Source organism: Symphalangus syndactylus, chromosome 17 (assembly GCF_028878055.3).
Source record: "Symphalangus syndactylus isolate Jambi chromosome 17, NHGRI_mSymSyn1-v2.1_pri, whole genome shotgun sequence".
Taxonomy (NCBI): domain Eukaryota; kingdom Metazoa; phylum Chordata; class Mammalia; order Primates; family Hylobatidae; genus Symphalangus; species Symphalangus syndactylus.
The window spans coordinates 13224100-13245914 of NC_072439.2; the positions used below are offsets into that span (position 1 = coordinate 13224100).

The 21815-nt window shown below is 59.6% G+C and overlaps 1 protein-coding gene and 1 non-coding gene across 3 annotated transcripts in view; one reads left to right on the forward strand and one right to left on the reverse strand.

Annotated features, from left to right (window-relative positions):
* The first annotated feature begins 105 nt into the window (after nucleotides 1-105).
* Nucleotides 106-21815, forward strand: part of FZR1 (fizzy and cell division cycle 20 related 1) — a 31197-nt gene continuing 9487 nt past the window's right edge. Inside the window, exons 1-7 of one of the 2 annotated variants that reach the window (XM_055247489.2) lie at nucleotides 106-311; nucleotides 16687-16789; nucleotides 19764-19889; nucleotides 20017-20080; nucleotides 20156-20283; nucleotides 20881-20963; nucleotides 21471-21654. In XM_055247489.2, the coding sequence (XP_055103464.1) occupies nucleotides 16721-16789; nucleotides 19764-19889; nucleotides 20017-20080; nucleotides 20156-20283; nucleotides 20881-20963; nucleotides 21471-21654 (654 nt within the window). In that variant the 5' untranslated portion in view covers nucleotides 106-311; nucleotides 16687-16720. The remainder of the gene's footprint in view (nucleotides 312-16686; nucleotides 16790-19763; nucleotides 19890-20016; nucleotides 20081-20155; nucleotides 20284-20880; nucleotides 20964-21470; nucleotides 21655-21815) is intronic. The other variant, XM_055247490.2, reaches the window with a different exon arrangement.
* On the reverse strand, nucleotides 14978-15046 carry LOC129467140 (small nucleolar RNA SNORD38). The gene has a single exon (XR_008652273.1). It is a non-coding gene; the product is annotated as a small nucleolar RNA SNORD38 (small nucleolar RNA).

The following is a 21815-nucleotide window of genomic DNA, read 5'->3' on the forward strand; positions in this document are numbered from 1 at the left end:
TCGGAGTGGGCAGGGCCTGGCTGTGTGTGTGGGGTAGGCGGGGGGCGTGGCCGCGATTCGCCGCGCGCCGGCGTGGGGGCGTGGTCGAGTTGCGGGAGTGCGCGCGGCCGGCCGAGCGCGCGCCGCGGAGGGAGGGAGCCGGGAGGCAGCGGAGGAGCGACCGCCGCCATATTGGGGACCGCGGAGCCCGGGATACCCTCAGCGGCGGCCGCGGCCGGGCCTGCGGGAGCTGCGGAGGCCGGAGGCGGGCGCTGTGCGGTGCCAGGAGAGGCGGGGTCGGCGGGAGCCAGCGAGCGACGGCAGCGAGCCAGGTGAGGCGGCCGGGGTCGGGGACCCGCCCCCCGGGCCCTAGGTGGCGGAGCTCGACTGCGACCCCCGAAAGCCGGGACGGCGGGGTGGGCTGCAACCCCCACCCCAGCTCAGGCCCCTCCAGGAGTCCCCAGTCCCCTTGAATGCCGCCTCCCAGGCCGAACTAGGCCTGGGTGACCTCAGCATCCCCGTCTCCCGAGTTAACACCCAAATCCGAGCGTTCCCCCCACGTCGGGGCGGGCCGTGACCCCCACCCCACGCCACCTGCAAGTCGTGACCTCCCCGCAGCCGCCGTCAGCGTCCACCGTTCTTTTTAAAATAGGCTGAACTCTGCACCCCCAACCAGGGGACCCCACTGCGCACCCCTAGAACAGCAGACCCCGCCTCCTAACCCGAGTGACTTCTCCCTGGCCTGTCATCCCCGCGGACTTCCCAGTTCAGACCCTCCCAGCTTGGGTCCTGCCCACATGAAGCCGCCCCCCCATCGCTGAGCCTGTGGTGTGCGATGGCTCGCCCAGGCCGCAACCAGCCCCTCGCCCCAGTAAAATGCAGTCCCAGCCCGGGACACCCGGAAACCTGTGTCTGTGGTCACTGTTGTGTCCACCAGTCCCCGCAGGCACGGGTCGAGTGCATGGATGTCCCCGTCTCACCTCGTCTCGCTGATTTCTGCTCCCCCATCCTCCCAGCGTGCCCCTGCCAGCCCCCATTTCCCCCAAATCCAGCTCTCCCACCAAAGCCTCAGACGAGCTATCCATGCACAAGCCCCTCCCTCCTCCGAACTGAACCTCCGTCCTGCGTCCTGCCCCGTGTCTTCTTCCAAACGCATGCCTGGCCATCTCGGATCCCCAGAATATGGAGTGTGTCCCCCATTCAGAGCCATTTTACCGCTACTCAAACCCGCGACACCCGCTCCCTCTCTTCCACCGTCCAGACCTATCCCCACCCCACGGCCTGAGACCCCCAATATGCAGATGTTCAGCCTAAATCTGTTTTGTCTTTTCCCCTGTTTTCTCCACCCCAAATTCATCCTCTGGTTCAGGGCGCCTCTCTGGTTCAGATTCCCCCGCCCCGCCGCAGTCTACCGGGCGATGACCTCATGCCTCTCCGTGGTGAGGCCCCCACCCCAACCTATATGCTTTGAAGGAGAGTGATTTACTTAAGGCAAAACCATCCACCCAGGACACACACCACCGGCATGAGGGTAGCCTGCGGGGCCTTTGAAGTGAAGGCGGGGTGGTCTCTCTCGGCGTGGGGGTGGGGATAGAAGCCGACGGCATCACCTAGGTTTGGTCCCCGGAGTGGATGTGTCGGGGGCCGTCTGTCATGTGGAATTCCGCGTGGGCCTCCTTCTGTGTCAGGGGCCCGTGTGTTTTGGCAACACCCGATTGTCATTTCCTTCGGAATCCCAAGTGGAGGCAGGTGTGCTGGCCACTGGCCGCTGCCCGGCGCCTTGAGCAGCGAGCGGAGTTGGGTTGCAGAGGGTTTTGCTAAGGGAGCAGACACTTGCTCAAAGGCAAGTCCGGTGCTTTACTGGGGAGGGTATCTTGGCAAGGTGATGCCCACCAGTTTGCCCCTGTGACTTGCTTCCCAGGTCAAATTTCAGAACCTGTGCCCTGGCTGCAGGCAGTGGTGGGGGTGGGGGTTTAGGTGGGGGTGGGGGTTTGGGGTTTGGAGGAGGAGTTTCTAGAAACAGACAAGCCGGATTGGTCTTCAAGGTGGGGCTACACTGATTTTTTTTTTTTTTTTTTTTTTTTTTGAGATGGAGTTTCGCTCTAGGCTGGAGTGTAGTGGCGCTGTCTCGGCTCACTGCAACCTCTGCCTCCCGGGTTCAGGTGATTCTCCTGCCTCAGCCTCCCAAGTAGCTGGGATTACAGGTGTGCACACCACGCCCGGCTATTTTTGTGTTTTTAGTAGAGACAGGGTTTCACCATGTTGGCCAGGCTGATCTCCAACTGCTGACCTCAGGCGATCTGCCCTCCTCGGCCTCCCAAAGTGCTGTGATTACAGGCATGCGCCACCGCGCTCGGCCTTACATTGATTTTCAAACCACCTACTGTTTAATGGGGTTTCTGGTAGAGGGGTTTTGTAGACTGAGAACTTCTGGGTTTGGGAGGCCCAGAATGGAATTGGTTCTGAGGACCTTTTGCTTGGTGTCGCTTAGAGGGGAGAGGATGGAAAGTCTGTGTGGGTAGGGCCGCTCCCGGGGACTCCTGGCAGAGGTGAAGATCCAGGGGCTTGGTCTTCTAGGAACTCACTGATCCCAGCCCTGTGACTCCTTTCTCCTGGAGCAAAGCTCTCCACCGCCCGGGGACAAAGCTCTCTGTCCCCAGGGGACACTTGGCAGTATTTGAGCCAGGGATGCTGCTCAGTGCCCCACTGTGCCCAGGATGGCCCAGTACAAAGCAGCCTGTCCCCAATGTCTGGACTGTGAGCCCCATGAGGGCAGTGAGCGTGCCTGCCTGGTCCCCACTCCGCCCCTGGCCTGTGCAGTGCCCTGGGCTGTGTGCTTGCCCACAGCAGGCCCCCTGTTGGCGCTGCCACAGGGACCTGGGCATCTGTCAGCAGGAAAGGGAGTGTTTGACCTCATCTCTCTTCTGCCCCCGACACCTCCCTGTGGTCACCAGTGACCTGCTCCTCAACTCTGCCTGTCACTGCCTTGCCCACATGTCACTGTTCTCCCCAGCCACTGGACTCAGCACAGAGCCAGAGCCCCTTCCTGGGCCACTTATGTTCTCATCCAGGGACGTTCATGTCCCCAGCAGCCCCAGGTCCCTGTGTGCCTTGGCAGGTGACTGCCTTCCTCTGCCTCAGTGTCCTCATTCATGGATGGGATGAGGGGCACATAAGCAGCCTGCCTGGCCACGCCTCATTCAGTCACTCAGCCGCCACTGACCACGAATGACACGCCGCCCCCACAACGGTGAACACCCCCACTCTCTCTTGGCTTCCTACTCCGTCTGGTTCTTCCTTCAGGCTTCTTCACTGTCCCTTCTTACTTTATGTAATTTTTGCTCGTAGTAGCTTTATTTGGATACACTTCTCCTGCCGCACGATTCACTGCTTTAGAGCGTGCAGTTCCCTGGTTTTTATGTGTTCACAGGCTCGGGCCGCCATCACCTCTGTCCAATCCTAGAGCATTCTCATTACCTCAGGAAGAAACCAGCCTTGACCCCATCAGCCACCACCACCTGTCTCCCCTGCCTCTGTGGCTGGGCCTGTCCCGGACATTTCATAGAAATGGAATCCCACATTGTGTGGCCCTTTGTGTCTGGCATCTCTCACTGAGTGTGATGTCCTCAAGGTGCATCTAGGCTGTGGCCTGAGTCAGAGCCCTGCTCTTTTTCGTGGCTGAGTCATGTTCCGTGGTGTGGAGGCACCGGGTTTTGTGCGTCTCCTTATTCAGTGGACATTGGTGCTGTTTCCAGTGTCTGCCTGTTGTGAGTCTAGCTGCTGCGAAGAGGCAGGCACTGGTGGTTGTGTGGCGACCGTCCTTGTTGCTCTGTGACTGAGGCGCTGGTGCCTCCTCTCGCCGGCTGATCGTGTCTGATGGTGTCACCCCCATGCAACCACCATGAGCCCAGCTCTAGAGACCTGCCTTCTAACCTTTCCATCTTGTCCTCCCGCCCCCAGCATGTCCCTTCCACCCCAGCCTTCCCAAATTGCTGCACGGTTCTGATTTTTTTCTTTTTCTTTTTTTGAGATAGAGTCTCACTTTGTTGCCTAGGCTGGAGTGCAGTGGTGCAATCACAACTCACTGCAGCCTCGACCTTCCAGGCTCAGGTGATCTGCCCACCTCAGTCTCCTGAGTAGCTGGGACTCCAGGCGTGCCACCATACCTGGTTAATGTTTGTATTTTCTGTAGAGACGGGGTTTTGCCATGTTGCTCAGGCTGGTCTTGAACTCCTGGGCTCAAGTGATCCTCCTGCCCTGGCCTCCCAAAGCTCTGGGATTACTGGCGGAGCCAGCATGCCCGGCCACACTGCTGGGTTCTGGAGAGCGGCAGGCTGTTCAGATTCCTGTGCCGTTTTGCACACATTCCCTTCTGTGGTGAATCTTCCTCTCTCCCAGATCAGATTTGGCCTGGGAACCTCTATATTCTCATCCCCCCCAGCCTGCAGGCCGCTGGGTCGGTGGTGGAAGGATGATGGGAGCAGAGAGAGGGTGGGCAGTGGGCATCTGTCTGCTTTCACTGGAGGGCTGAGGAGTGTGGGAGGCCAGTGCTGGTCTGTTTGCCCTGGGGAGCAACTCTTCCACCTAAGGATCCCCCTCAGGATCCCCCTCATCCATGCATTCCCCACCTGGGTGACTCCGCCCCACAGAACACTGGGCAACATCTCGGGACATCTGTGCGTTGTCACAACGGGGGGCGCTCCTGGCACGGAGTGAGTGGAGGCCAGTGATGCTGCTCAGCGCCCCGCAGAGCCCAGGACTCCCTGCCATAGAAAGCGATCCGGCCCAAAGGTCCACAGCGCTGAGGTTGGGGCCCCCGCCCTGAACTCCCCGGACTGGGTTTCTACTGCTGCCGCCTCACCTCGCCTGGGACCCGTGGGTGGGAGCTGCATGAGACAGACAGAGACGCAGAGATGTGCGGGCCTCGGGAACCTGATGGCGCTCCATCCAATCCTGAGAGGCCGCAGGCGTGGTGCCATGCTGCCTTCCTCCTCACGTGGGGCACTGCAGCCTTTTGTGCTGCCGGAGACCCAGGTGTCTTTTAGGTCTGAAGGTGTCATCAAGTCAGACAGGGCTGTGGGTACTCGGTGGTACCAGGAGGCTGGAGATGAGAGACCTCGGGTCTTTTTTCTGCAGGCACCATTTGGAAGTGTGGAGAGCACTTCTCACTGGAGTGTGCCGGAGGTGGGAGCTGTCCCCCACACAGGGAAGAGGGTGAGAGCTGCTGGCCGAGAGGACCCTAGAGATGCTTCTCATCCACTCTAGACTGCCGTTTACTCTAGACTGCCTGCCGGCCAGGAGCAGAGGCTCACGCCTGGAATCCCAGCACTTTGGGAGGCCTCAGCAGGAGGATCGCTTAAGCCCAGGAGTTCGAAACCAGCCCGGGCAACATAGGGAGACCGTGACCCCCATGTCTATAGTTTAAAAACAAGAAAAGAAAAATAGGCTGCACACCCAGTGGGGGCAGCAGCTCGGCTCTGCTTTGCGGCGCCTGGGTCAGCACCTAGAACCCACATAGCACATGGCTGGTTGGTGGGGAGGTGTCGGCTGGCAGGTGGCGGTGTGAGTAAATGAATGATGCACACGGGGTGTATTCCCGGGGCCCAGGCACCGGCCTCCAACAGTAACTCACCTCGGATTGGCTCACACGGGCACCCTGGAAGGCGCGCTGTCCCCTGCCGAGGGTCTGGGCCCCACCCTTTTTTACCTGGCTACTCTTGGCTGTATCTTTGCGTTTGTAGAGGTCAGAGGCCGCCAGCTCAGCTTGTTCTTCTGCAGGTGGGGGTTGCTCCCTGCAGAGATCTCTATGTCTCAGCAGTCTCTCCACTAGGCACCGGCTCTGGTTCTGGTCCAGAGGCCACCTCTCCCCTGTGTCAGTCCACTTCTGCAACCATGGCCACCTGCCCCGGGAGCCCCATTTCTCTGACGTCCTCCCTCCTCTCTGAGACTGACGGGGGCAGCATGGGAGGAGATAAGTGTCATGATCTTTGGACAGGAGGTCACTGGGGCAGCATCCTGGCTGCCAAGGCACCGCCATGCCCAAGGATGAAGAAGCAGGGAGCAGTCTGGGGACCTGCGTACCCCTGTCATCAGCTCCGGGCCCAGCCAGCATCCACTGAGCACCTCCGGGGCCCTACATGCACCTGTCATGAGTCCTGGGCCCAGCCAGCTCTCACTAAGCACCTTCTCTGGGTCATGCCGGGTGCCTGCTGCCTCGTAGACCTCATGCCTGATTTCACAGCTTCCCAGGCAGGCAGTGTTATCCCTGCTTAACTGATGAAGAGACTGATGTCCCAAGAGGTGAAGCTGCCCAAAGCTTCGTGGCCAGGAAGGGTCGAAGCTGGTACTCAAAGCCTGGGCTGATCCCGTGGAAAGCCCACACTCTTTCTGATGGACCCTGCTAGAACCTTTTCATGGGACTTGGTTTGCTTTCATGGGAGGGCACAAGGAGGGCTGGCAATAAGGGTGTCTGGGTGCTTCACCCGCCTTGGGTCCCTGGAGTTGCAGGGCCAAGGGCCGCGTGTGCTGGGTGGCGTGGTGCTGGTGGGGGGCTCACGTGCTCTGACAAGGCCATCTATGCGGCTGGCACGACTGCCCCCTTAATCGCATCATGACACCAAGGGCATCCAAATGTGACCCGAGAGAGCCATCTAGAGTCCCCTTCTGAGGAGCAGCTGGGAATGAGATTAGTGGGATGAGGTGACGCTTGTGAAGCCGTATTTCATAAAGGACACTCCTGGGCGCAGGGTAGGAGGCAAACCCCCCCCCCCCAGAAACTCCCAGATCCAGTGAGAGCGACAGCGGATAGCTGTGTGACCCCCCATTTTTCTGTGGGGGGTCTTTCTTATCTGGTGCTTCTCTCCAGCCCCGTAGAGGATGGCTAGACATCACGCCCAGGCACCGAGTGCAGTCCCTTGCCTTTCACACGAGGAGGGGGCTCCCTGGGAGGGCAGCTGGGCCAGGGCCTCACAGGTGGTCTGGGGGCACCTGGGACCCCTCAGGCAGGAGCACTTTGCAACTTTGCAGGCGTTGGGACCTGTGAGGGCTGTTAGCCACCCCACCCCCTGGCTCTGTCACCGCCATCCAGCAACTTTGCAGGGGTCGGGACCTGTGAGGGGCTGTGTCCTGGCCCACCCCCGAGCTCTGTCACCACCATCCAGTGATCCTTAGTTGGAGGCCTCCTGCTGGAACCACTCTGCGGAGACTCCAGCAGAAGGCAGTGCCTTGCAGCTTCCCCGTGGGCAGGGCCGGGCCGAGTACTGAGTCTAGGACACCTTGCCTCCTGGGACAAGGTCCAGGGGGTGGGCATAGAGCCAGGCCCAGACTGGCTGGATTCACGTCCCAGCTCTGCCCTCACCAACTGCATGGGGACCTTGAGCAGAGGGTGCTGTCCCAGGCCCCAAGATGCGATGGCGCCTGCCCGCCTGCTGTCCCGAGGACATTCGGTCAAGCACACTGAGTGCTTCCAGCTGTGCCAGCCGGTGGGCACGGGCAAGATTTGCCTCTTTCCTAGCCCCACGTGTGTTCCGATGCTCTGCCCCTGGGCCAGGAGCCCGCACGGGATGTGGTGGCACCCATGAAGCTCTGGTCGGTGTTCCCTCCTCCCTTACCTGCTCCATGTCCCCTGTGGGTAGCAAGTGCCGCCTCACCTGCAGGCTGGAGTTACCCTTACCCAAGGTGGTCCTGCCCCAGTGTCCACAGGGCCGGGGTTGGGGGACACCCTGGTGTATACCATAGGTGGCACATCCAGACCATAGCCTCAACACATGAGTCATAAAAGATCCGTCATTGGGATGTTTCAATTCCTTTTGTCCGATAAAGAGCCTGAAAAAAAATATGAAAACAGTGGGGACCAGTTTTTCCAGCCAAGCAAGGCCTTGCAGGACTAGAAGCTTGGCTGGGCCTCCAGGAACCAGAGTGCTGTGTTCCTGAGGAAGACCCAGCACCGGGTGAGACCTTGGGGGCTTTGCACCGGTGCTGTTCCCAGGCCCTGTCTACATGGCAGACAGCCCCTCACGCTTTGCGTCCCCACTCAGGACACCTCAAAGTCGAGCCTAGAGACAAATCGTGCCGTGTCATTGGCCCCCACAAACAGTGCCTCATCGGCTCCCTTTCCTCCTCTCCCCACTGGTGCAGTGGGGATGGGGCTGGGGGTGCCTGGCCACACTCTCCAGGTCTCGCTCATTCAAGTCACTTCCCTGGTTTTGCCCTAGAGCAAGGGTCTCTGCCCCTGCATCCTGTGGACATTGGGGCCGGATCGTTCTCTGGAGTGGGGCCATTCTGGGCACTGCAGGGTGCTGAGCAGCATCCCTGGCCTCCACCCACTCCACGCCAGGGGTACCCCCAGTCATGACAACCACAGATGTCCCCAGACATCACCATATATCGTACCCTGGGGGCAGAATCACCCTGGTTAAGACCCCCTGGGTTATGGGATTCCGTGGACCCCCAAGAGACTCTGTGTCCCATGATCCTCTGCCCTGCTGAGGTCCCAGGAGGCTGCACACGTTGAAATCCACACCCTGAGTGGGAGGGAGAGAGGAAGTGAGTCTCAGGACCTGGGGTCCCCCTGGTTTGTGCTATCTGCCCCGTCGGAGGCTTATTCTGGTGTCTGGTGTGAGCAGGGGCCGACTCCATTTTTTTCCATGTATTTATCCCAGGGTGTCTTCCTCTGTACAGGGGCCCTGTCACTGTTTTGTCAGGTGACTGGGTCATGCCCATTTCCCAGGGGAACAGGAAGAAGCTCGGAGACTGAAGGCTTGCCTGGGGCAGTGGCAGAAGGGGGCCTCCTGGCTCTTCATTCTGGGGCCCAGAGGGTGAAAGGTGGACCTTCCCTATGAGCTGGTCCAGTGGGTTTGCAGGACCCACCGGGCAGTGCCCTGCCAAGGGGATGGGGCAGCAGGAAACCCGGTGGCCCAGGGCCCGGGTCCACCACCCAGACCAGGGCAACCAAGCTGCAGGTGTCGGCCACACAGACAGAGCCACAGCAGCATCCCCACCAGGCACCCCTGGGCCAGGGACTGGCGGAGCACAAGTCATTCACTGATTCACTGCTGATTTGCAGCGAGGGTCCAGGTTGCTGCTAAACTCCCTCGATCCGGTCTGAGCCTTTCCACACGGCCACACACGTTGTCTGTGCCCAGGAATTACTTAACAGCAACTTAAGATCCTGATTTCTCTCCTCTAACCCTTTACGATGAAACCTTCTGAGCATCCAGCAAAGGAGTGAGAATGTGGTGGTGCCCGGTCTCACCCGGAGCCCGCCTGGCCCATCTCTGCCCGTGGTTTATTTTTTTGAATACCTCACAGTTCACATGATACAGAATTCTAGAAGTACAGGCCGGGCGTGGTGGCTCACGCTTGTAATCCCAGCACTTTGGGAGGCCGAGGCGGGCGGATCACGAGGTCAGGAGATTGAGACCATCCTGGCTAACACTGTGAAACCTTGTCTCTACTAAAAATACAAAAAATTAGCCGGGTATGGTGACGGGCGCCTGTAGTCCCAGCTACTCGGGAAGCTGAGGCAGGAGAATGGCATGAACCAGGAGGCAGAGCTTGCAGTGAGCAGAGATCGCGCCACTGCAGTCCAGCCTGGGTGACAAGCCAGACTCCGTCTCTAAAAAAAAAAATAAAGAATTCAAGAAGTACAAAATGAGGTGCCAGGAGAAATAAGGCTTCTTTTCTCCCCAATCTCCGTCCTCTCCATCCTCTCCCCACCCACCCCATGACCAGCCGCTTTTCGAACCTTCTGGGAGCAGTGTGCTCTGCATGGCCATTTTTCTGTGCAGTGGGTCTCACAGCCTCTTCCGCCCCCTGTCTGGTGGCCTTTTGCATCTTCCATTCTGACAAGCTGCTGCAGTGACTCCATCTCTGCACACACGTACACGGAGTTTCTAAGGATAAATTCTTAGAAGTAGAAATACTGCATCACAGAGGATGTGCATTTTTTAAATTTTGGAAGCAGTTGCCAAATTGCCTTCCTTTGAAGCCGTAGCAGTTTGCAGCTTCTGCCAACCATGAGTGCGTGTGGCTGTCTCTCCCCACGCCTGGGATGGTGAGGCCGAGTCCCCCAGCCCGCGGCCTCCCCCGTCTGACAGGCGGGAGGGTGGTGTCCTCAGTTGGACTGGCAGCTCCCGACTGTGAGGGAGGACTGGTCCTTTCCCTGTGCGGTTTGTTGGTGTCCTTTGCTACTTTGGGCTGTCCTGTGGATGGCAGGTGCTTCCCCCAGTTTGTCATCTGTTTTTTAACTGTGTTGGTGGTGTGTCTGCCCTGCGGACTCCCAGTTTTCCCGGTGTTGAATTCCACAGCCATGTCTCTTATGGCTCCTGGATTTTGTTCTTCCTGCAGCACAGCTGAGTGAGGGGCTTAGAGGGGTCGCTGGGGGTCCCGGAGCTGAGCTGAGCGCCGCTAGCAGCACTGGGCAAGTGTCCGGGTGAGGTGCCCCGGGAGGCCCCAGGCCCGGGACACAGGACCCTCCAGATCTCGGAGGTGGGAAGACAGTCTGCACACCTGCCTTGTGTACCCCTGCCCTCACTGCAGGGACAGACAGGAGCTGGGTCTCAGGCTGCTGGGCAGGCCTGGGCCCTGTGGTTTTGCCCACCAGCCTTGGGCAGCGTGAGTGAGTTGTGCGGCCAGTAGACTGACAGCTGCCGCCCGCCTGGCAACGTTTGCGTCATTGGCCCACAGCGTCTCTGTTAACCCGGAGGGCTTCTCAGGTGCAGCCATGTGCTGCTGCGCAGCGATGCGTGCCAGGGGCCGTGTGCAGCTGCAGCTGGCGCCCTGTGTATTTGCTTTCAGTGCTGACTTCAGGGTAGCATCAGTGTTCTGGGGAAGGTGGGGGATGATATTTAGCCAATCACAACCAGACTCTGCCAGCATGTGCCTCAGTGCATGCGGTTACCGCCACTGCTGCCAGTCACACTTGTTTACATTTTCTCATTCTGGAAAAATGCCAGCTGAGCGCGGTGGCTCACACCTGTAACCCCAGCACTCTGGGAGGCTGAGGCAGGCAGATCGCTTGAGCCCAGAAGTTTGAGACCAGCCTGGGCAACATGGGAAGCCTCCATCTCTACAAAAAATACAAAAAGTGGCTGGGTCTGGTGGAGTACGCCTGTGATCCCAGCTCCTCCAGAGGCTGAGGCGGGAGGATCACTTGAGCCTAGGAGGCAAAGGCTGCAGTAAGCCATAATTGCACCACTGCTCTCCAGCCTGGGTGACAGAGTGAGACCCAGTCTCAAAAATAAAAATCCTGGCCAGGCGCTGTGGCTCACACCTGTAATCCCAGCACTTTGGGAGGCTGAGGTGGGTGGATCACCTGAGGTCAGGAGTTCAAGACTAGCCTGACCAGCATGGTGAAACCCCCTCTCTACTAAAAATACAAAAAAATAGCTGGGTGTGGTGGCAAGTGCCTGTAATCCCAGCTACTTGAGAAGCTGAGGCAGGAGAATTGCTTGAACCTGGGAGGCAGAGGTTGCAGTGTGCCGAGATTGCACTACTGCACTCCAGCCTGGGCAAAAAGAGTGAGACTCCATCTCAGAAAAATAACTGAATAAAAATTTTAAAAAGATAAAAACTCCAAGGCGCTCCTGTTTGTCCACACTTAGGTCTCTGGAAATGAACTGCATCACCAAGGTCTCTGTGTGAAACAAAATAAACAAAAAAGGGTCATCTGAAATGCTGTGATTTGTAACTAAACTAAGTTCTTTTTTTTCTTTCCGAGACAGTGTCTTGCTCTGTTGTCCAGGCTGGAGTGCAATGGTGCAATCTCAGCTCACTGTAGCCTCCACCTCAGCCTCCTGAGTCCTGGGACTACAGATGTATGCCACCACACCCAACTAACTGTTTTTTTTTTTGTTTTTTTTTTTGTTTTTTTTTGAGACAGAGTCTCACTCTGTCACCCAGGCTGGAGTGCAGTGGCGCGATCTCTGCTCACTGCAACCTCCGCCTTCCAGGTTCAAGCGATTCACCTGCCTCAGCCTCCGAAGTAGCTGGGATTACAAGCATATGCCACCATGCCCAGCTCATTTTTATTTTTTAGTAGAGACGAGGTTGCACCATGTTGGTCAGGCTGGTCTCGAACTCCTGAGCTCAGGTGGTCCGTCCACCTCAGCCCCCCACAGTGCCTATGTTTGTATTTTTTGTAGAAACAGGGTCTCGCCATGTTGGCTGATCTCAAACTCCTGGTATCCTCCTGCTGTGCCTGGGAGCTAAGTTCTTTAATGAGTAAGATTTGTATTACAAGGTTTTTCCGTTGTTGGAGAAGGCCTGGCCAAGGGTGCTGAAGGTACAGAAGCCAGAGAGGCTCCCACCAGGACACGAGAAGGGCTGGGCCTCACCCGCAAAGTCAGATCTGGAGCAGGGGCGGTGCTGGCATGGAATGCAGTCCTGGAGCCGTTCCGCTTGTGCCTGCGCTCCCGTGCCCATGGGTCCCTCTGCAAGGTGCCAGGTCTTGGGGAGACTGTCCTGTGCTGGGATTTGGAGTCTGCTGGTGCCGTTGTCCATCTTGCTTTTACTTTGGCAGCTGGTTGTTGGGGGCCACTTTTACAAATGTACTTCCTTTAACAGGCATGGTGGTGCATGTCTCTCGTCCTAGCTACTTGGAAGGCTGAGGTAGGAAGATAGCTGGAGCCCAGGAGGTGGAGGCTGCAGTGAGCTATGATCAAACTACTGCATTCCAGCCTGGGTGACAGAGCTAGAGACCCTGTCTCCATAAAAAAAAGTGTTTCCTGGCAGCACATGCCACCACCTGGAATGCTTCTCCACCAGCTTGATTTTCTCCCACTGCCCCCTCCAGTAGGGAGCTCACTCCAGTGGGTGGGTGGGGCTGTGGCCCTCTCGTTGGGAGGGCTCCGTTCATGTGTGCTGGACAATGAATGACCCTCGCCACCACATCCAACACAGGATGGGGCTGTCAGAAGTCGGGGCCATGGGGGCACAGAGAGGAAAGAGAGAGGGCAGGGCACCCTGCGCAGGGCTGGGCAGAGAGAGGGCCTCCAAGGACCGTGGGGAGCGTAAGTGTCTTGGGAAGCCCTGTCCACACCTGCTACCCTCTGAAACATTCAGTCACACCTGCAGAGTCCCTGCTGCCCTGCAAGGTGGCCTAGGCACAGGTCCTGGGGTCAGGACCCTACGCCCCTAGCAGTCCGGATCGTCTCTGCCCTGCGGCAGCCGCGTCTATGTGGTGAGTCACCTGCTGGCTGCATGGGGCTTGTGAAGCCGCCAGTGCTGGGTGACCTGCATGGAGTCGACGGTGGTGGCTGATCTACCCCAAGGAGGGCGGAGGGCTGGCCTCCCTCTGGCCTCAGATTTGCTGGACTTGAACAATTTCCTCGCCGCTTGGCTCTGGGACTCCTGGAGTCTGAGCAGCGGCTCCCTCACCCCTGCACTGAAGCTCAGTGTTCAGGTCCTGCCTGGTTTTTGGTGTGCCAAGGGGTACAAGCTACTGTCTGGGCGATGCTGCCTGTGAAGCCGATGTTTCCAGCTGTCCTCCCCAACCATGGCCATGGCTGACGTCCTTTGTGGCTGCACGCACCACCTCTGCACGGCCTGGACCAAGCACTGCATTTCCGACAGAGACCCCCCCAGGAGCCCCTGTCCCCAGGGTGGGGTTTTCATGCCACAGTACTGCCTTTGCCAGTGGCCTCTGCTCCGCGGTTTCCTTTCTGTAAGTGCTGGAGGATCTGTGTAGATGCCCCTTCATCTGCGAATTGGTCCTTGGGGGCCCCACACCCACAGCTCTCCTGGGGCGCAGGATCTGCGTAGATTCCCTGTTCATCTGCAAATCAGTCCTGGGGGGCCCCCTACAGCCACAGCTTTCCTGGGGCTCAGGTCTCTATAGCCCCTCTGGTTCCAGGCTCGGGAAATTGTCCCCCAGAGGCTGTCTTCCCTGGGGACAGATGCTTAGGCCTCTTCTTGTCCTGGGATGGCCAGTGCTGGCCCAGGAGTGGTCGGGTGTGGTGGGGACACGTGGGCCTTTGGGGCTGTGGGAGGCGGCTGTGCCCTGTGGAGAACTGGTGGGGACTGTGGGTGGGGAGAGGCCAGTCTGGGCGAGGGAGAAGGGGGTGGGGAAGAGGCTGGTGACGTGACCTGGCCCCAGTAGGGGGCAGGCTGGAAGGAGGGAGAGCTGCTGGCCATTGCTCTGTGGCCGTGTGGGCCACCCTGTGCTTTGGGCTGAGCCATGTAGAGGACCCTGGGCCTTCTATGTGGTCGTGGGCATTGCCGCCCTGCACTCTGCCTTCGTGTCCTCTGCACAGGCGGCGGGCGCTGGCACCCATCCATGAGGCCTTGCAGAGGGGACATGAGATAAGCCACGAAAACCCACTACCACAGGAGTGTGGGCTGTACACTCCTGTCCCTCAGAGCCTGACCAGCCCCATGTGGACCACATGTGTCCCGTGACTGCGGGCCCAGGCAGCGCTGCCTGCGGGCTCTTGCAGAAGAAACAGCCATGTGGTTGATCCTATCTCCAACCCCAGGCCGGGAGCTCGTCAGAGGCCGCCTGGGGCTGTGGAGGTGGCAATCAGGCTGACCGCCTCAGTATCTCAGGACAGAGTGGTGCTCAGGATGACAGGAGCAGTACCAAACCCGCATGGGTCTGTCCCTACCTGGTGACGCAAGCCCGTGCATGCCTCAGGTGTCTGCTTCCTAAAAAGGCAGGTGTCGCTTCCGCCCTTCTGGTCTCTGTGAGTCAGCCTCCTCCAGGGCCCTCCCAGATCTTTTGTGTCTAGTGTCTCTCACAGGGTGCAACGTCCTCAGGGCGTGTCCACGCTGTGGCCTGGGTCAGAGCCTTGCTCCTTTTCACGGCTGGGTCGTGTTCCGGCATGTGGAAGGCTGCGCTGGTTCGTCCCTCACTTGTTGATGCGTATGTAGGATTTTGCCGTCTTTTGGCTGTTGTGAATTGTGCGTCTGTGAGCATTTGTGTACCAGTTCCTGTGCCTTTCCCCTTCTCCTGGGTGTGTATCTAGGAAGTGCTCGGTCATGTGGTAACTGTGGGTTTCTCTTCCTTAGACGTAACTTTATCATCACTTAACGTCAATAGCAGAACGGGACAAAGCTTTCATCACTGACAGAGACTGTGTTTAACGATTGAGGAACTTACCTGCCAAAGAAATCACCAGGGACTGGGGAGAGGGATGGGGAGTGAGTGTTCCATGGGGACAGAGTTTCAGTGTGGGAAGATGAGAAAGTTCTAGAGATGACCGTGGTGGTGGCTGCACAACCACGGGAATGTGATTAACGCCACTGAACTGTACGTTTTACGTTTTTTTGTTTTTTTTTTTTTTTTTTTGAGACAGAGTCCCGCTCTGTCACCCAGGCAGGAGTGCAGTGGCATGATCTCAGCTCACTGCAACCTTCACCTCCCGGGTTCAAGCGATCCTCCTGCCTCAGCCTCCTGAGTAGCTGGGATTACAGGCATGCGCCATCACACCCAGCTAATTTTTGTATTTTTAGTAGAGACGGGGTTTCACCACGTTGGCCAGGCTGGTCTCAAATTCCTGACCTCGTGATCCACCCACCTCGGCCTCCCGAACTGTTGGGATTACAGGCGTGAGGCACCGCGCCCGGCCAGAACTGCACACTTAAACGTGGTCAAGATGGTAAACTTTAGGTAAATTTTTTCACTTTTTTTTTTTTTTTTTTTTTCTTGAGACAGAGTCTTGCTCTGTCACCCAGGCTGGAGTGTAGTGGCATGATCATAGCTTACTGCAGCCTCAAACTCCCAGCCTCAGGCGATCCTCCTACCTCAGCCTCCCAAGTAGCTGGGACCACAGGTGGCATGCCACCACACTTGAGCCCAGGAGGTTGAGGCTGCAGTGATCCGTGATTGTGCCATGGCACTACAGCCTGGGTGACAGAGGGAGACCCTGTCTACAAAAAGAACCACTGTATTTACAGACGGGCAGCCTGCACATGGCCTCGGGCAGTGGTTTGCTGGCCCTGGTGGGAAGAGTGTTGTTCCTAGGCTACCTTCTATCTCCATGGCCTGCACGGACCTTCACTTTGTTCTCGTGCAAACCCCCTTCCTGCCTTGGGCTGTGCATCTCGCTCTGGAATGTTCTTTGCCGGTCTCCTCACTGCCACTTTTCTTCACGCCTCAACATAAATGCCGCCCCCTTGGAGGGGCCTTCCTGGTTTGGCTGAGCCTGGTCCCGTGTGGGCTCTGCATGGGCCCCTGGATGTTACCTTGGTTGTAGCTGAGTGCGGATGTGGCTTGTCCACAGGAGGCTGATGACCCTGGAGCCGTGACTTGGTCTACCTTGGCCTGGACCCACGTGGCTAGCCCGGGGCCTGTGCGTGGCCAGCTCTTGGACACTGCCTTAGAGCTGGTGTGGCTTGTTGAACCCCCTTGCAGATGCACCCGCGCGTGGGTCCCTGTGGCTCCTCGGGACATGGAGGCTGCCCACGCTCAGGGAAGAGTCCTTGTCGGACCTCCAGGCCTCTCCCCAGCCCCTGCCTCCCTCCTGGGGCCTCCAGGGCAGAAAGCCCCTTTCCCGGGCAGGAGAACAGGGTGTGGGATATACAGGCTAGGAGGGTCTGTGGGCAGCAGCTGAGGCCTGGGTTGGAGGAGCCTCACCTAGGATGAGGCTAGGGCTGGCTGGAGGAGCCCACAGTCACTGTGGCTCCCAGGGCCTGGAGATGCAGGCGAGTCCCGTGGTCCCCGGGCAGCCAGCCCTGCCCCACTGACCTCTCCTGCCCTTCCCGCTGCAGGCTAACCTTGCTGCAGGCCGAGCCCTGCCTCGCCATGGACCAGGACTATGAGCGGCGCCTGCTTCGCCAGATCGTCATCCAGAATGAGAACACGATGCCACGCGTGAGTGCCCCCGCCCCGCCCACCACTGTGGCTCCCCCTACCCTAGCTGCCTCTGCCCTGGCCAGCAGCCTCAGGTGCCCCCACTGTCGCTAAAGCCCCACGGACCACTCGGGTCCCGGTCCCCCAGGTCACATGGGGCCTCCGCCTCCTGGGCTGTCAGGGTTGCTGCCACCCCCAGGGCCATAGTCAGAGCCCAGCGGGGCTTGGATGGACGAGGAGGCAAAAGGCCCGGAGTGGTGGAGTGGGGTGGCCGCATGGGCAGAGGCACAGGGTAGCCTGCAGAGCCTTTAGGGAGACCCGTTCCTGTCTCCTAGGCCCAGGCGCATCCGGAACCCTGTGGGATTTGGGGGGCCCTGGCATTGTCCTTCCTTGCGCTCCATCCTGCCTCCCCAGCCCAGCTGTTTGCCTTGCCCTGTGCTCTGGGCAGGCCACTGGCCACACAGGCTCTTGGGGCTGGCGGTTGCTGTGTGACAGCCACATCCCTCATCTGCCTCCCCACCCCACTCCTGCTGGGGGCTGAGGGGCCAGACTCCTGTTGCTGTCTACACAACACGAAGCCTGGGTCAGAATAGCATCAGGCTTAGCCTGGACAGCCACCAGTCCCTGCTCTGTGACAGACGCCCGAGCCATTATTCTCAAAGACGAAGTTGCCATTGTCCCGAGTCCCTCCCCCATGGGCTGGCCTGCATAGATGGGTCTGAGGGGCATGGGCCTGTGGGGAAGGGCTGTCCCATCGCGGCTCCCTCAGTGCCAGCAACCTCTGTGCCCAGGCATTGGGCTAGGCCTGGGGCAGGCTCACCTTCAAGGCTTCGTTCAGCTTTAGACCCCAAAGCCTGGATCCCAGGACTTGCTGGAGCCCACCACAGCCGCCTTCTCCCCCTGTGCAGTGCGGCCTCCACAGGGCAGAGCCAGGGAGGCAGATCCAGGATCGTGCATGATGTAGCAGGGTCCCCACTGGTAAAGGGACAGGGCCACTGCAGAAGAAAAGTGGTGTGGAATTAGAGGGGTCTTTGCGATCTCAGGGATTTCAGAGAGAGAGAGGCATAAATACAGGGGTATCTGTGTGCACAGAGAGGGTCTGGGCACCACGGTGCCCAGCAGCAGGAGCAGCCCCAGTGCCGGCCCTCGGCCTCCAGAGCACTCTCGGGGCTGCCAGGAGGACAGTGGGAGCATGAGCACCCTGTGTCCCTGCGGGCCCAGCAGTGTGTGGGAGGGCGGGGCGCAGTGCGAGGACCCAGCACCCTCCGTCCAGTGCACTTCGAGTCTCACAGATGCAGCCAGGCCAGGGTGTGCACAGGAGACGGGGCAGGAGCGGGCATTGGCAGTTTGGGAGAGCTCTCCACACACCCCTTCTGCCCCGCAGTCACCCAGCACAGCCTGGACTTCATGACACAGAACCACCTTCAGACCCAGACAGAGCGCCAGGCTGCAGAGAGACAGCCCTGGAACCCTCCAAAGTGTCAGGGCCATGACGGCGTCACGGGCTGGGGGCAGGGAGATGTGACAGCAGATGGAATATGACCCTATGCAAGCCTGTGTTTCCTGGGGTTCCACCAGAGAGGCCGCAGACGGGGCCCACGCAGCACTCGCAGAACCTCTCCCAGTCCTGGGGGGCCGGAGTCAGAGGTCACAGTGTGGGCAGGGCCACGCTTCCTCTCGAGGCTCCAGGGGAGGACCCTTCCTGCCTCTCCCAGCTTCTGGGGGCTCCTGCTATCCGTGGCTGTGACCATGTCCCTCTGGCCTCTGCGTCCATCCCGGAACCATCTCCCTGAGTCTCTGTGTCCATGTTTTCCTCTTCTTAATGAGGATGCTTGTCATCAAATCAGGGCCCACCCTAATGGCTTCCTCTTGAGTATAGTCACATCTGCAAGAAACTCGTGTCCAAACAGAGTCCCATTCCCAGGTAGCGGGGCTCAGGACTTCACAGTATCCTTTTTGGGACACTGGTCAGCTCATAACAGACCCCTCATAGAAAAAGGACGGTGCGGGGACAGTCAGATGGGGTTGAAGGGTTAGATGGGTGTTGTGGGTGGTGCGGGGACAGTCACATGGGGTTGGAGGGTTAGACGGGTGTTGTGGGCGGTGCAGGGACAGTCACATGGGGTTGGAGGGTTAGACAGGTGTTGTGGGTGGTGTGGGGACAGTCACATGGGGTTGGAGGGTTAGACGGGTGTTGTGGGCGGCAGGAAATGGGGATGAGGGGACCGCACTCCCAGGTGGTTCTGGGCATAGCTGTTCCATGTCTTGTGCTATCCAGGCCTGCGTCTGTGATCATTTAGAAACAGTGAATGCGTGGCACCTGTGCGGCGCTGGGAGGGCAGATGGGGTCTCGTGCTCCCTGGCTCTGTCCCCTCCGCCGTGGCCCCCATTCCTGCCACTCCACCCCATCCTGTGGCCCTGCCCTCTCCATCCTCCTGCCTGGCAGCGTTGGGAGGCTGAGCCTGCCCGTGGGCCTGGCATCTCCCGGAGGCTTCTGGCACATAAATCCCTGACCATGAGTGACCACGAGTGACTGTGTGGCTCCACCCCTTGGGTTTTCTTTTTGTTTGTTTGTTTTTTTTTTTGAGACAGAGTCTCGCTGTGTCGCCCAGCCTGGAGCACAGTGGCGCAATCTCAGCTCACTGCCAGCTCCGCCTCCCGGTTTCATGCCATTCTCTTGCCTCAGCCTCCCGAGTAGCTGGGACTACAACTGGTGCCCACCACCACGCTCGGCTAATTTTTTGTATTTTTAGTAGAGACGGGATTTCACCGTGTTAGCCAGATGGTCTCGATCTCCTGACCTCGTGATCCGCCCGCCTCAGCCTCTCAAAAGTGCTGGGATTACAGGCATGAGCCACCACGCCTGGCCCACCCCTTGGGTTTTCAAGATCAAAGCCCCCTTTGCTCAGTGGCCAGAGGCTGAGAGAGGCTGGCCTGGGGGCGCTCTCGGGGGGCTCTCAGTGCTGAGAGAAAGCCCTCCGCTGATGCCCTTCAGGTCACAGAGATGCGGCGGACCCTGACACCTGCCAGCTCCCCAGTGTCCTCGCCCAGCAAGCATGGAGACCGCTTCATCCCCTCCAGAGCCGGAGCCAACTGGAGTGTGAACTTCCACAGGATCAATGTGAGGGGCCGGCTGGGCAGGAGATGGGACCCCCCCGGGAGGCCCAGGGCCCCTCCTAGCCTCCTTGCTCTAGGGCCAGGAACAAGCGGGTGCCTCGACCCCTCCCTCTCTGCTCTCCTCCCTGCAGGAGAATGAGAAGTCTCCCAGTCAGAACCGGAAAGCCAAGGACGCCACCTCAGACAACGGCAAAGGTTAGGGTCCCAGCCCATCTGCCCTGCAGGCCCCCACCCCACCTTGCCCCGCCTCACTGTGCTTGGTGCCCACAGACGGCCTGGCCTACTCCGCCCTGCTCAAGAATGAGCTGCTGGGCGCCGGCATCGAGAAGGTGCAGGACCCGCAGACTGAGGACCGCAGGCTGCAACCTTCCACACCTGAGAAGAAGGGTCTGTTCACGGTGAGCCTGCGGCACCCCCCTGGGAGTTGGCTCCCAGTGGCAGCCTCCCCAGCCCCCACCTCCCGGGCACCAGCTCAGCCTCCCCCAGCCTGGTTCTCGGGCCTGGCCGCAGCTCAGCCCCCTGCCCTGACCCTGCTCCTTAGTCAGGTCAGGGGCCCTGGTGCTCTGGGATCTGAGGCTGGAGGCCCAGCAGGTGAACTGGGAAGTGGGGGTGCAGGAGGAATCCAGGCTCAGCCTCTTGGGCTTTTTCTCCCCACACCGATGCTACCTGGGGTCCCGAACACCCAAGCCAGTGGGGGTCCTGCCCGCGGGAGGCAGCACTGGGTCCTCCCACAGGGCCCCGCTCTGTCCACATGATCCGGGATCCCGAAGGCAGGACCACACAGAGCCTGGCTTGGGTCCCTCGAGAGAGGGCGGAAGGGGAGGGGGTCCACAGTCCCTGCCCGGAAGGCGCCTTTCTGTTCACAGCTGCTCCGCACAGGGTCCCAGCACCTGCCTTAGGGCTATGAGCTGTACCAGGAGCGTGGGCTGCTGGGGGGGCTCTGAGGGTCCTGCGGCCTGGGCATGTGCTCAGCTGGTGTGTCCCCCGCTCCGCAGTATTCTCTCAGCACCAAGCGCTCCAGCCCCGATGATGGCAACGACGTGTCTCCCTACTCCCTGTCTCCCGTCAGCAACAAGAGGTGGGTCCTGGCTTCCTCAGCAGCTGTGTCCCTGCAGGTCCTGGTGGGTGAGGCTGAAGGGGGCTTCCCAGGGCATAGTGGCCTGGAGCTGTGACTGTCCTCCCGCAGAGTCCTTAGAGTGGAGGGGGCCCAGCCCCTCATGAGGCCATGGTCAGTAATAGAAGTGTATGCCCGGCCTACAGCGGCCCAGAGACCCCCTCACCGAGGGCACACCACGGCCTGGCAGTGTTGGCCTCAGACAGGGGGCAGGGTAGTCAGGAAGGGCTGCCTGGGGGAGGTGTGGGCAGCAGAGCCAGCACAGCTGTGGAAGAGAGCCCAGGGCAGCCAGACATCTGAGGGTGAAGGGCTGTGGGGCTGTCCCCGGGTTTAGGATCACATGGTGGCAGTGGTGATTGGAGGGGCCGGACTGGGCTCCTGGGGCTGGCAGGGGAGGAGATACTTGCCGTGCATTTGCAAGAGGTGACCCAAGTGCCGTGGCTGATGGATGCTACGTGGCTGCCTCTGTAGCCAGAAGCTGCTCCGGTCCCCACGGAAACCCACCCGCAAGATCTCCAAGATCCCCTTCAAGGTGCTGGACGCGCCCGAGCTGCAGGACGACTTCTACCTCAATCTGGTGGACTGGTCGTCCCTCAACGTGCTCAGCGTGGGGCTGGGCACCTGCGTGTACCTGTGGAGCGCGTGTACCAGCCAGGTGGGTGCTGCGTGGGGTGTCCATGTGCACGGGGGCCTCCCCAGCTCCCAGCAGACCTCAGTGTACCCACCGGGATCCAGGGAGTATCAGTACGAGCCAGGTGCCTGCCATGGCCCTCCTAGCTGGGGCCTCCCCGCCTCCCAGCCACAGCCCTCCCAGCC